The 11,696-nt window shown below is 56.8% G+C and overlaps 1 protein-coding gene across 2 annotated transcripts; it reads left to right on the top strand.

Annotated features, from left to right (window-relative positions):
• The first annotated feature begins 4,334 nt into the window (after nucleotides 1–4,334).
• On the top strand, nucleotides 4,335–10,755 carry TOR3A (torsin family 3 member A). Of its 2 annotated transcripts, XR_012764209.1 has the most exons (7): nucleotides 4,335–4,669; nucleotides 4,986–5,099; nucleotides 5,755–6,020; nucleotides 6,662–6,837; nucleotides 7,917–8,041; nucleotides 8,519–9,821; nucleotides 9,914–10,755. XR_012764209.1 is itself a non-coding variant. In XM_075422561.1 (6 exons), the coding sequence occupies exons 1-6, from the start codon at nucleotides 4,378–4,380 to the stop codon at nucleotides 8,767–8,769; spliced, it is 1,224 nt and encodes a 407-aa protein (XP_075278676.1). In that variant the 5' UTR covers nucleotides 4,335–4,377; the 3' UTR covers nucleotides 8,770–10,755. The 2 variants fall into 2 exon arrangements, 1 of the variants encoding a protein (XP_075278676.1); XM_075422561.1 differs by having other exon boundaries at nucleotides 8,519–10,755.
• Nucleotides 10,756–11,696: the final 941 nt, after the last annotated feature.

The following is an 11,696-nucleotide window of genomic DNA, read 5'->3' as shown; positions in this document are numbered from 1 at the left end:
GTCTCTTTGTCTCTCTCTGCTGTCTTGCTCTCTCTTGTTCCAACATGTGGTGGGCTGAATGTTTAAAGTGTTTTGCTACTTAAGTTTCCCGGTTATTTCTTCACTGATAGTTATCAACGGCATTGATTCCAGGCGTGTGTTTCCACGAACGGGGTCAAATGTGCAGGTTGTTTGCAAGAGCTTTTTCGGGAAGGAAAGATGTGTTTAAGAAGAGCATCCCAAAGCGATACAGCAGAAGAACACACCTAGGTTTAAATGATCTTCAGAGAGCAAATATTTTTTGCTATTGAAAGCGCATACCATGGCCCTGCATCAGCCAAACACCTAGGCTGATTTCTTCGTTGTCTTCCAGTAGGTTGGCTTTGTTCTACGGAGCAAGGGATGTATATTGAGCTGGCAGGTGTTCATGGTTGGCTTTTCCAAGGCTTTATTGAAGCCCTTTTATGAGACAGGGCAAGTAAACGGCCATCCAACTCTTGTTCCTCCAGAGTGCGGGGATTTCGTCTGCCTGTGTCAGAGCTCGTGTTCTTCATAACCCACTGCAGTGAGTTTTTCAGAGCAGGAGGGGATGCTCACAGTTCTGAACGTCGGGCACCTGGAAGCCAAGGAAGCCACCCAGAGCTGCTGTCTCTTCCTGAGGAGAATGACTCCTGGGGACAGGACACCACCAAACCACCACAGGCCGGCTGCCCTGCTCCTGGGAATGGGAAAATGGTCTTTGACCTGGCCTGTCGCGTCAGCGGGGTGCTGCGGGACGACCAAAGGCACCTGCTCTTTTTAAACCAGAGTTTCTCAGTTAAACCTTTGGACTTCAGCATTGCTGAATTCTGTAAGAACTGGTCTTGGGGGTTTATTTTGGGGCTTCTGCTGGGGAGGATGTTCTGGGGTGGGTTTTTTTTGTCTCCTAGCATTGTGTGGCGACAATAATTTTTCGTATTCTCCATCTCTATTTTTGAGGTGCCAGTTTGCTCAGGGAGCAGTTCAGGATTCTTACTTGTGTATAAGCAGTTCAGCAACTTGCAGAAGCTACAGATGCTTCGAAGTTCTGCAAGGCTGAAATAGCTCGTTTGGAGAGCTGTTTTTGCAAGCACTTTTATGTATTACTGCTGTGTAATTTTGGAGTGGTTGGCCTTAGTAACAAGGTGAGACTTAAAGTGTTTCTGATTATGCAATGAACATAATTGTACAGAAGAAGGAACAGAAACAACTTTGAGCCAATGGAGGACCAAAGGGTTTTGAAAACTAGCACTTTCCCTGAATTTCTTTGGAATTTTTTTCCCTACAAATTGTCATTGATTCTAAAAAATGAGAAATGAAACTTCAAGTTCTTAGTTCATGCATCCCAAGTGTGGCACTGGTCCTCTGTTGTTTTTTATCTGTGGAGTCTCTTGATGTTTTTAAGAGACTGGGGATGGGACTTTGTGGGGAAAAAAACTACAGGAAGGAGGGGGGAAGGACTCCCCTGTATCATTTAATCTAGATCTTCCTTTTATTTAGTTATCTAATCCATAGCTGTGTTACTCTGAGCTGCTGGAGAGAGACTCCCCTCTTGCTGCCTGCTGTCAGAGTTCATCTGTGGCTGTGCAGAAGGAACTGCTGTGTGGAAACTCGAAAAACCATAAAAGGATGGTGGATGCTCGGCATTTCCCTGTCCCGCAGATGCTATAAAATCCTGGATCGTCCCGTTCCCTCGGAGTGTTTGCTCGGGCTGAGTTAGGTTAGGGGTGCTGAATAAGCCAGGCATGGCTGCATTTTCGTGGTGCTGTTTTTTCTTTCTTTTTAGATGATGCCTGCGCTGTGAGACCTGCCGTGACCCTGGATCGTGGATGTTGCATCGGGTGGCTGCTGCTCACCAGGACTGCTTTGGAATAACCAGGCATCGGTGAGAATCCGTCCATCCCAGAGTCATCTCTGGGGCCATGCATATCCCTGTGGCTACCTCCTCCTGCCAGGCTCTGTCAGCTGAAGGTCGGCAAATGCTAGATTGAGTGTCTGAGATTCGGCAGAGGGAGCAAAAAAAAAAAGGGGGGGGGGGGAGGGGGATTTAATCCTAGCAAGCTGTCCTTCCGAGACCCGTCCTTCCCAAGTCCCATATGAGCACGTTCCTCCTCAGCGTTGAGCACTAGGATCTTTTCCAGTCTCCTGCCGCTTCCCTTCTAATCCACAGGGATAATTTCCTCCCTGAGGTGCTGCAAAGGGAATTGAATTACTGGCGGGGGTGACTTTTTTCTTTCTTTGTTTTTCCCCCCTTCAGTGTCTTGTTAACTTCAGGGCCAGGTTAAAGAAGGTATAGCTGGCAGGTTCTGAAGCAACTGCTTTATTTTCCCCCCTAGCTCTTACGATGTGCCACGACTGAGCGAAGCGGACGTCCAGGAATTCGGCTGCAGGACTGTGGAGCTGGTGTGGTGTCGGACAGTCAGTTGGTTTATCTTTCAGAATTTGCGTTTTCAGACTTTTTTCCTTCGAAACATAGAATCATAGACTGGGTTGGAAGGGACCTTACAGATCATCTGGTCCCAGCCCCCCTGCCGTGAGCAGGGACACCTTCCAGCACCTGTTTTTTATGAAGTCTGTCCCTTTTGATAAGCTCTCTTCAGCTGAAGCTCCTATCCCTGGGAGGGCAGAGTTTGAATGTCACAGCTATGAATTTTTTTTTAATAGATGTATATAAATGTCAGTTGCTTCAACTAGTTTTCAGGAAGGCTGATAGCGTTTTGATTTGCTAACAGCTGCACTGAGTTATATTTTTAATTGTGTTTTGTTGGTTTTTTTTTAATGTGCACTGGTTTTAGTTCTGTTTAAGTTATTGCAGCTGGTGGTAAGGTTTTAGCCTCACCCATTGTTTTTGATGTTTTTGAAGCTGGAGGGGCAACTGTGTAGATATCTGCATCTTTAATGCCGATGTGTAGTACAAACAGCGACCTGTAGACGGTGACGCGCTCCACCCCACGCCTCGGCAGTGCTGGATGAATCGCATTTAGTGTCCTCCTTACTTTTATTTTTCTGAGCGCGTGGGATAACCTTGAAATTTTTTCCATGTCCAAAGCATCTTGGCCTGGTCTCGGTTCGAATCAGCTGTGGGTGGACTCGTCCTGACGCTCAGTAACTCGCAGAGGCGTTGGTCTCTTACAGTAAGCCAGCAGTGGACACAGCTTAAGGTAAAATGCAAATTATCTGGGGCTTACACGCTGTTCGTCTCTCCCCCCCCCCCCCCCCCCCCCAAGTTACTGCTGGTGCTTCGGAGGGTCGAAGTGGGCCTGTTTCCAAAATCCAAGCCAGGCTTTACTCGGGGTCCCGGGATCTCCTGCCGCAGCCCTGGTGAGTGCTCGCCGCTTCCCTGCGCAGCAGGAGGGGCTTTACTCCTTGCTGGAGGAAACCAGGGGTTGCTGGTGAGCTTCGTGGTGGTCGTGAGCTGCACCTCCGTTCTCGTACGCGATTTCGCGGCGGTCCTGTGCTGGTCCGAGTTGTGTTTTCCTGGCTGCTTGAGCGGAGCCCTACCCGTGTTCATGTTTGGACGCCCCGGTGCAGGGAGGTGCGCTGATGTCGGGGCGAACAGCAGCGCTTCTTGGGCTGGGTGAGGAACGACGCGCGGCCAGTGTCGCGCAGCCAGCGATCGCCGCTTCGATCTGCCTGCTGCCCTGCCCTCCTCGCGCAGCCCTGCCAGCACATGGCAGCTCCCCGCTGCCTCCCGCTCCCGCTGTCGTGTCCCTGGGAAATGACCCCGATGCGCGACAGCCGCCAGCGCCTCTTGCCTTGGTGGCAGCAAAACTTCGGCTGAGCCCCTGGGCTGCTTTAAAAACGGGTTATTGGCCTTCGCCGGGCATCTGGTGCGGGCAGAGGCCGGAGGGAGGGCTGCGGGGCTGCGGTGCGGTGGGAGCGGGGCCGGAGCAACCCTGGGCATCGCTCCGGCCCGGCTGGAGGAGGAGCCGCTCCCTTTCCCTTTTCCCCCTTTCCCCCTTTTTCTTTCCCCCTTTCCCCCTTTTTCTTTCCCCCTTTCCCCCTTTTTCTTTCCCCCTTTCCCCCTTTTTCTTTTCCCCTTTCCCCCCTTTTTTTTCCCCTTTCCCCCCTTTTTTCCCGTTTTCCCTTTCCTCCCTTCCCCCTCCCCTCCCCTCCCAGCGGGGGGCGGCAGGGCCTGCGGAGAGGACGAGGAAAGGGGGGTCCCCAAGCACCCGGGTTCGAGCCCGGTGCCTCCCCGCTGGGGGGTGAGGGGGGTGTCTGTGTGCGTGGGGCGGGGACAGGCGGGCGCGCGGCCGTCGCCCCCTCCCCCCTCCGCAGCCCCCGGTGCGGACAGCCCGGAAGTGAGGTCACGGCTCGTGCTGGCGCGGGGCCGGGGCGTGCGGGCAGCCGGAGCAGCCTCCGCATCCCCCGCCCGGCGCCATGGGCCTCCCGCCCCGCCGGCGCCTGGCCGGCTGCCTCCTGCTGCTGCTGCTGGGGGGCGGCTCGGGGGGCCGGGGGGGGCCGCGGGGCGAGGAGCCGGGCCCCGGGCCGGGGGGGGGGGCGTGGGGCAGGGCTAGGGCCAGGTACGAAGCCGCCAAGAGGCAGCTGGGCGCTGTGGGCGCTCTCTCGCAGCGGTACTGGCAGTACCTGGCGTGCAGGGTCTGGCGGGAGGGCTGCGAGCAGCAGCAGCAGGAGGAGGAGGAGGAGGAAGAAGAGCCCCCTCCCAGGCCAGGTAAGCCCCTTCCTCCTTTCTCTCCTTCTGCCATGCCAAGCCCGACCACCTTGCTGCCCCCAGCCCGGGGCTCGGTGCCCCCAGCCCCTGCCGACGCTGCCCCGAGCATCCCCCTCCTGGCTCGGCGTGCTCCGGCCAGCCACGAACGCGTGTCTCCGTGCCCGACCGCTGCCCAGAGGTCCTTGTTCCCCATCCCGCGTGAGACCCCCTGCACCGGGGAGGGGGCTGCCCGGAGCCGGGCACAGTGGAGCATCCACACAAAACACTAAAAAGACCCTTGCTGGGCCATCTCTGCTCAGACCGTTGGTTTTTCCAGGCTGGAGCTTCCCTCTGGTGGGCCAGGAGTACCTGGAGATCCTCTCTGCCTGGTACTGCAGCTTCAGCAAGTGCTGCACGACTGGAGACTGCAGGATAGTCAACAACGTCACAGGTGGGTGCCAGGCTCTGCTTGGGAGGCTCGTCTCGCTGCCTCTCCTGTTAGCTCTTTCCTTCTTTGTTTGTGGGTTTCTTTTAATTTAAAAAACATGTTTTAGCAAGTGATGTAAGTAAAGGGTGTTTCTGAGCAGGGTGCCGAGCTGGTGGGAAGGCGAGGGGCTGAGCTAAGTCCTGTGTCCCATTATTCCTTTGTAGTTCTGAGACCACAAGAGAGTTTGCTCCTTGCTGTACGGTTTGCCGCGAGCCCTGCCTTCATCCAGTAGATCCCAGGCATGCGCAGTGGGATCCAAACAGGCCCAGTATCCAGGAGGGTGCGCTGGGACCTGCGTGTAAGCCCCACGCAGGTGTCACGGTGTTCTGGCATCTGCACTCTCTGCTGGGAGCCTGCGAGGGCCTGTGGGCTTCAGTGCCCTCCGCAGCCATCGGACACCTCCTCCACTTCCCAAAGGAGAAGAGGAGTCAGCAGAAGATCCGTGCCTTTCTGCGGGGAGGGTACAGGCAGCCTGCCTGGTTAACCCTGTGCCTTTCGTGCCACTTCAGACCCTGCTCAGACAGGCAGCCCCTCCAGCACAGCTGCTGGAGCTCCAGGCCGGCCACGTTATCTCTCTGCAGCTGGGCTTGCAGCTGAGCTCTTGCTCCCTCTCCTGCAGGGCTGGAAGCAGACCTCCACGGGCAGCTCCATGGGCAGCACTTGGCCAAAGAAATCGTCGTCCAGGCGGTGCGAGGGTTCCTGCAGAGCCCACGGCCACAGAAGGCTCTGGTCCTCTCCTTCCATGGCTGGTCTGGCACAGGCAAGAACTTTGTGGCCCGGATGCTGGCCAGTCACCTGTACCAGGACGGGCCAAAGAGCCAGTGTGTCAGGGTGTTCATCTCGCTCTTCCACTTCCCCCATCACAAATACGTGGACTCGTACGAGGTGAGAGCCAGTGACCTGGGGTTGCAGTGGGGATGGGCCGGCGTGCTGGGCCTGGCTGGGGTGGGACTCACAGCAGCCTGGACAGGGCTGCATGTCGGATTTCTGGATAGAACGGCGTTGATGACACACCGGTGGTGTGGCTGCTGCTGAGCAGTGCTTGCACAGCCCCAAGGCTGTCTCCTTCTCCCACTCTGCCCGCCGGTCAGTAGGCTGGGGGTGCGCAAGAAGTTGGGGGAGACGCGCCGGGCAGCTGACCCCAGCTGACCAAGGGGACATCCCCTGCCATTTACCGTCGTGCTCAGCAATAAAAACCAAGCAGAGGGGGCGCTCTGGGGCAGGAAACCATGGCTCATAGACTGGCTGGGCATCAGTGCTAGGTGCGAGTCATAGCCGTGGCATCGCTTGCATTCGTTTCTTTCTTCTTCCTCTCCCCTTTGCTTTTTAAACTATATTTATCTCGACCCAGGTGTTTACTTGCTTTTGCTCTTTGTGTGCTCTGTCCTGTCCTGCCGGGTGGGTGGGAGGGAGCGAGCATGCGGCTGCGCCAGGGCTGACCCACCGCACCCAGGCTCAGCCCCTGCGCCATGGTCTGGGGCAGCAGCTGCTGCTGGGCTCTCACAGCCCTCCCTGCTGCTCCGCAGGCTCAGCTGAAGAAGCAGATCAGCGAGACTGTGCAGCTCTGCAAGCAGTCCCTGTTCATCTTCGACGAGGCAGAGAAACTTCATTTCAGCCTCCTGGACGCCCTCAAGCCCTTCATGGCTCATAGTGCTGATGAGGGCCAGGCAGATTACCGGAGATCCATCTTCCTCTTCCTCAGGTGATTGCTGGGCCCCTAAAGGGATGGGGAGGAACAGGATGATGGAGTCTGTCCCCTGGGGTGTGCGATGCGAGGGGCTCGGGCTGCAGGGGAGGGGACACAGATGTCTGCCTCCTCCAAGAGGTCGCCTGCATGGTTGGTTTCGTTTATCGATTTTGGGCGTCCTCACTGGGTGTGGGGCATTTGCCGGAGGAGCTGAGGTCCAGCTCAGCTGGGGCACCTGAGCCAGCGTCGGGCTTTGAGACAAGGAAGCCGTGAGAGTCGGAGCTGGCGTGGCGTCGCCCTGCCCAGCTGAGCAGGGAGATCTCATGCTCCAGGGAGCAAACCTGCGGCCGCAGCTCCTGGTGGGAAGTCCCTGTGCGATGTGGCACTGTTATGTGGGAGCGGGAGGCGGGGAGTCCCCGCTGCCTGGCTGGGGCTGCAGGCCGAGGTGCCGTCCGTCTGCGAGGGCTGGTCCCGGCGTCGGCTCACCCCATGGTTTAGTGATGGCGGGTTAGTTGTTTTCTCACCCAGGGGGAGAAAGGTTTGTGGCATGTGAGCACCCCAGTGCTGTCCCTGACCCAGGGACACATCTGGGGGGAGAAGTGGGACGTCTCAAAACCGAGGTGGGCGGTAGGAACATGTCTGAATTAGCCGGGGAGAAATGCTGCAGTGGTGGCTTTTCAGTCTTGCCTCCCCTCCGTTTGGGGTCCAGAGCCTCCGATGCTGGAGGAGAGACGGGTGCAGGATCTGTGTCTCCCAGTGCCTCTCTGCTTCCCCCCCTACACAAGCCCTGCAGCCAGCTGGCTCCCAGTATTGCCAGAGGTGGAGGGTGCTGCTGGCTCCTGGTCCTGCCCTGGGAGAGGAAGCAGCTGCCCTGGGGCCTGGGCTGGCGAGACAGAAGCTGGCTGTAAAGATGCCCGTAGCAAGGGGCTCTTTGGAAAGAAAGCTGGTTCCTCCACACGCTGGTATTCCAGATGCTGATCCTACACAGCAAATCCTTCGCAGCTAACGGAATTGTCTGTAGGGGAGGCTGCTGGCAACTCTCAGCAGTTCATCTCTGGGGGCACGGTTGAATGACTTCCCTTCTGTGTCCACAGCAACCTTGGTGGCAGCGCCATCAATGAGGTGGCCCTGGACTTCTGGCGAGCCGGCCGGGCACGGGAGGAGATCTCCATGGAGTTCCTGGAGCAGCGGCTGCGGCTGGAGCTGCAGGAGCCTGCAGGTGAGCACTGGGCCAGCTTGCGGGATGCCATGGGCAGGCTGCCCGCAAACCTCCCATCAAGGCCTTGCCCATGCAGTCCCATCCACCCCGCGCTGCGGAACAAGCCTTCGTTCCAACCCCCCCCGGGGTTAATTGCAGCGTGAGCCCCTTCCTTCGTCTGCATTAGCGCAGCCCCACAAGCACGGCTGCGGCAGCTGCGAGTCCTTCTGGCTCTGAAAATGGCCAGGGTGCGAGAGGCAGCCTGACGCCGCAGGGAAGCACCAAGGCTTCTCTGGGGCCTGGGGCTCCTCTTGGCCCAAGGTGGGCAAGCCGTGGTGACGTTCCGTGGCCAGGCTGAGCACTGGGCAGCTCTTTCCCTCCACGTGTGGCTGGATGAGCCAGGACAGCCCCCCCTGAGAGACAAGCCTCGCCTTGCAGAGGGATGCCAACTAGCAGAGGAAACTCCTGAAGTTTGTTTTGTCTTGTTTATTGCTACAGAGAATGGTTATGCCCGCAGCCACCTCCTCGAAGAGAACCTCATCGATTTCTTCGTGCCGTTCCTGCCCCTGGAGTACCACCACGTGAAGCTCTGTGCGCGGGATGCCTTCCTGGCCCGCGGACTTCCCTACACCGAGGCGGCCCTCGACGAGGTGGCCAGGATGATGGTGTTTGTCCCCAAAGAGGAGAAGCTGTTCTCTGCACAGGGCTGTAAATCTGTATCCCAGCGCATCAATTACTTCCTCCCTTGAGCACCAGGTGGGACCACACCTGTGGTGAAGGTGGTTCTGCACCCCAGGAGTTGCTCTCCTTGCCCAGGTCAGGCAAGCAGACGGCCCGGCCATGCACTTGCGCAGGGACAGAGACTTCACCCCTCGGCACTGCGAGGGCCGCTTCCAGGGAGGAGGTGCACCCTGCCCAGTCTTGCTCCTGGGATGCGGGGACAGCCCGCACCTGGGGGCCTTCAAGGGCTGTCTGGTGTTGTAAAGCCCCTTCTTCCAGCAGGCAGTGACCTGGCGTGGTGATGTCAAGACGCTTTGTTTCACGTGAGTGGCGAGGGCCGAGTCCTTGGTTTGTTACCTTGGACAGGCTGGTCCTGCCCAGACAGCCCAGCAGAAGTCGCGTCCTCCCGCCTCTCCTCTGTCACTTTGCAAGATTGCACAGAACTGTTTTGCTGGAGCTGAGGCTTTTTTTTTTTTCCTCTGTCGCTCTCCTGCATTCACAGTGTGCCCGTTGCCCAGGGACGCGCATGCCAGGGTCGTGGGTTGTGCAGGGAGGCCCTCGCGTCGGGAAAGTGACGGCATGCTCTCCTTTGGAGGTGGCGAATCCATGGCCCCTTGCTTTGGCGTGTCCCCCTCTCGCCGGAGCTTTCCGTTGTGTGGAAGCAGCTGCGGGGATGAGGTGGGCTTCTGCTGAGAGAGTTGTTCTGAGCGGTTTGGTGAAGAGCCCGTTTGCTCCATGGCAGAATGAAAAGGGGGAGACCGATTCCCCTTTGAGGGCAAAGGGCAGCTGAGGAGGATGGTGGCTGAAAGAACAGGCTGTGACTGAATTCGGGTTTGCAGGGATGCAGTACGCTTGGGGTTTTGGTTTTGTGGTTGTTTTTTTTTTTCTCTCTGTGTTGCACGCTGTGGTTTTTTGGCCGGTATCAGCATTACTACACCATGGGGCTGTTTGCTGTCTGGGTGCTTGCCAGGTGATAAGTGTGTTACAGCAGGACCAAAAAAATTTCAACAGCGTTGCGGGAATTGCTTTGTGACCTCCAGGTCAAAACTCCCTTCCAACACCACCGGGCCGGGACGACGAGGTGAGCCAGCGCGCGCCAAGGACAGGGCTGAGCTCCCTGGCCGCCCCGCCAGCGGACCTTTGAGCTGTTCTAAGCCTGGAACCTCTCTGCAGCGCCGGTGACGAGCAGCACGACCTCTGGGGAAAGACTGACCAGACACACTCTGCCACTTGCGCAGACTTTGAGTTTGCGTCTCCCACCGGGCGCGCCGGCTCCGTTATCTGACGAGGCTTCATAGTCCAAGGCGGGGAGACGAGCCAGCCGCTTTCTTCCCACTCAGCTGATGTGAAGTGAGCTTAAACTCGCCTGCTGCCTGCAGATTAGACCTGTGCCAGCGTGCGCTGCTACCGGGCGGTTCTTAACACGGGTTTGTGGTTCATCTCCTTCTTAACCGCAAGCATCGAGCCTCAGGCTGCAGCCTGGGACGGCGCAGAGGGCGATGTGCCCGGGGACGCCAGACACAGCTCGCGTTCTCTTCCATAACCTGGGCGGAAAGTTGAAAAAGCTGGTAGTTAGTTGCTTTGGTATAAGCCAGGATAACCTATGATGTTTTTTCAGAAGAAGATAAGACTTTTCCGCTGTGCAGGTCACCCTGTCACTGATTGAGGGCAGCTGTCAGCCTGATGCTGCAAGACCCTGCGCTCTGCCAGGTCACATGCGTGTGTGTTTGAGAATTGAGCATTTGCTTATGCAGCCCCGGCAGCAAGAACCGCTCTCCTCTGACTGCTGCCCGGCAGCGTGAAGTTTGATTTTAAAGGCATAAATAAAGATACTGCTTTTCTTTGCAATCTGGCAGAATTACAAAATTCCTCTTTTTTAAAAGGGTTATAAATCATCTTGTTTTTTCTACCCAAAATAACAAACTTGCAGTTAGTATTCAGCAGCTTCAAATATTCCTTAAGAACAAAAGGCAGCACGTACTCCAGGTGTTTTTGCCAATAAAATATTGCAACCTTTATTTAAAACAAAATGCAAATTGGCAAAACTTTGTGGAACGACAGGCAAAGAGGCCCTTCAAAGGGCCTTATTTACATCAAGTTTAACACTGTTCGCAGTTCACAGTCAGACGATAGTGAGAGAATTAAATTAGAAAAACAACCAAAATATATTACAATAACAATTAAAAACAAAAACAGTTGACAACACTGGTAGAGTGATTGGTGATTAACGTGTTTCGTTTTAACCCATTCCTGCCCTCGAGGAGTTCCCTACTGACACAGACAGGGCCGAGCCCGTCGGGCTTTACCTCCTGTGCAGAACGGGACGTTTGGCAGCACGGCCTCCTTTGGTGCAGACCTTTCCGACCGTGTGGGCATCGCATGTGACTCAGCGTCCCGACCTCTGTTTCCCATGCCCAGGGAAGGGGCTGAAGGTTTCATTCCACACTGCAGGCTCGTTAGTGCTCCTCACGGCCGGCGATGCCCAAGAGCACCAAGCAGAACGCGGCGCGGCCGCAGGTGCAGCGGCACCAGCTCCAGGGTTGGGATTTCTTTACTCCACGCCTGCCCAGCGCAACCCGTCATGCCTGCTTGCGCGCCCGCCGCCTCGGCGGGAGGGGTAGCGCAGCGGTTTTGATGCAGCTTTGCCCCGCGCTGTGGGGTTTGGTTCCTGCTGCCCGCAGAGCGGCGTGCCATAACACTCTTGCACGAGCAAACCCGACAGGGTGTCAGCATGCGCGTGTGTGACAGCGCCTCGCTGACACAGGGCCAGCGGTGGTCAGGATGAGTGTCCTGTGTAGGGAGCACGGGACCAGAGCCCCCCCCCTTCCCCTCTGCTCTGCAGCAGCAGCGCTGCTCCACTCCTGCTTTCCCAGGGGCTAAATTTGATGTGGTCCCAAGACCCAGACTCTTAATCCAGCTTCACCCCTGTCCGCACTAATGAAAAACTATGGATTAA

This window comes from Opisthocomus hoazin, chromosome 6, assembly GCF_030867145.1.
Source record: "Opisthocomus hoazin isolate bOpiHoa1 chromosome 6, bOpiHoa1.hap1, whole genome shotgun sequence".
NCBI lineage: Eukaryota > Metazoa > Chordata > Aves > Opisthocomiformes > Opisthocomidae > Opisthocomus > Opisthocomus hoazin.
This window is presented reverse-complemented; position numbering and strand designations above follow the sequence as displayed.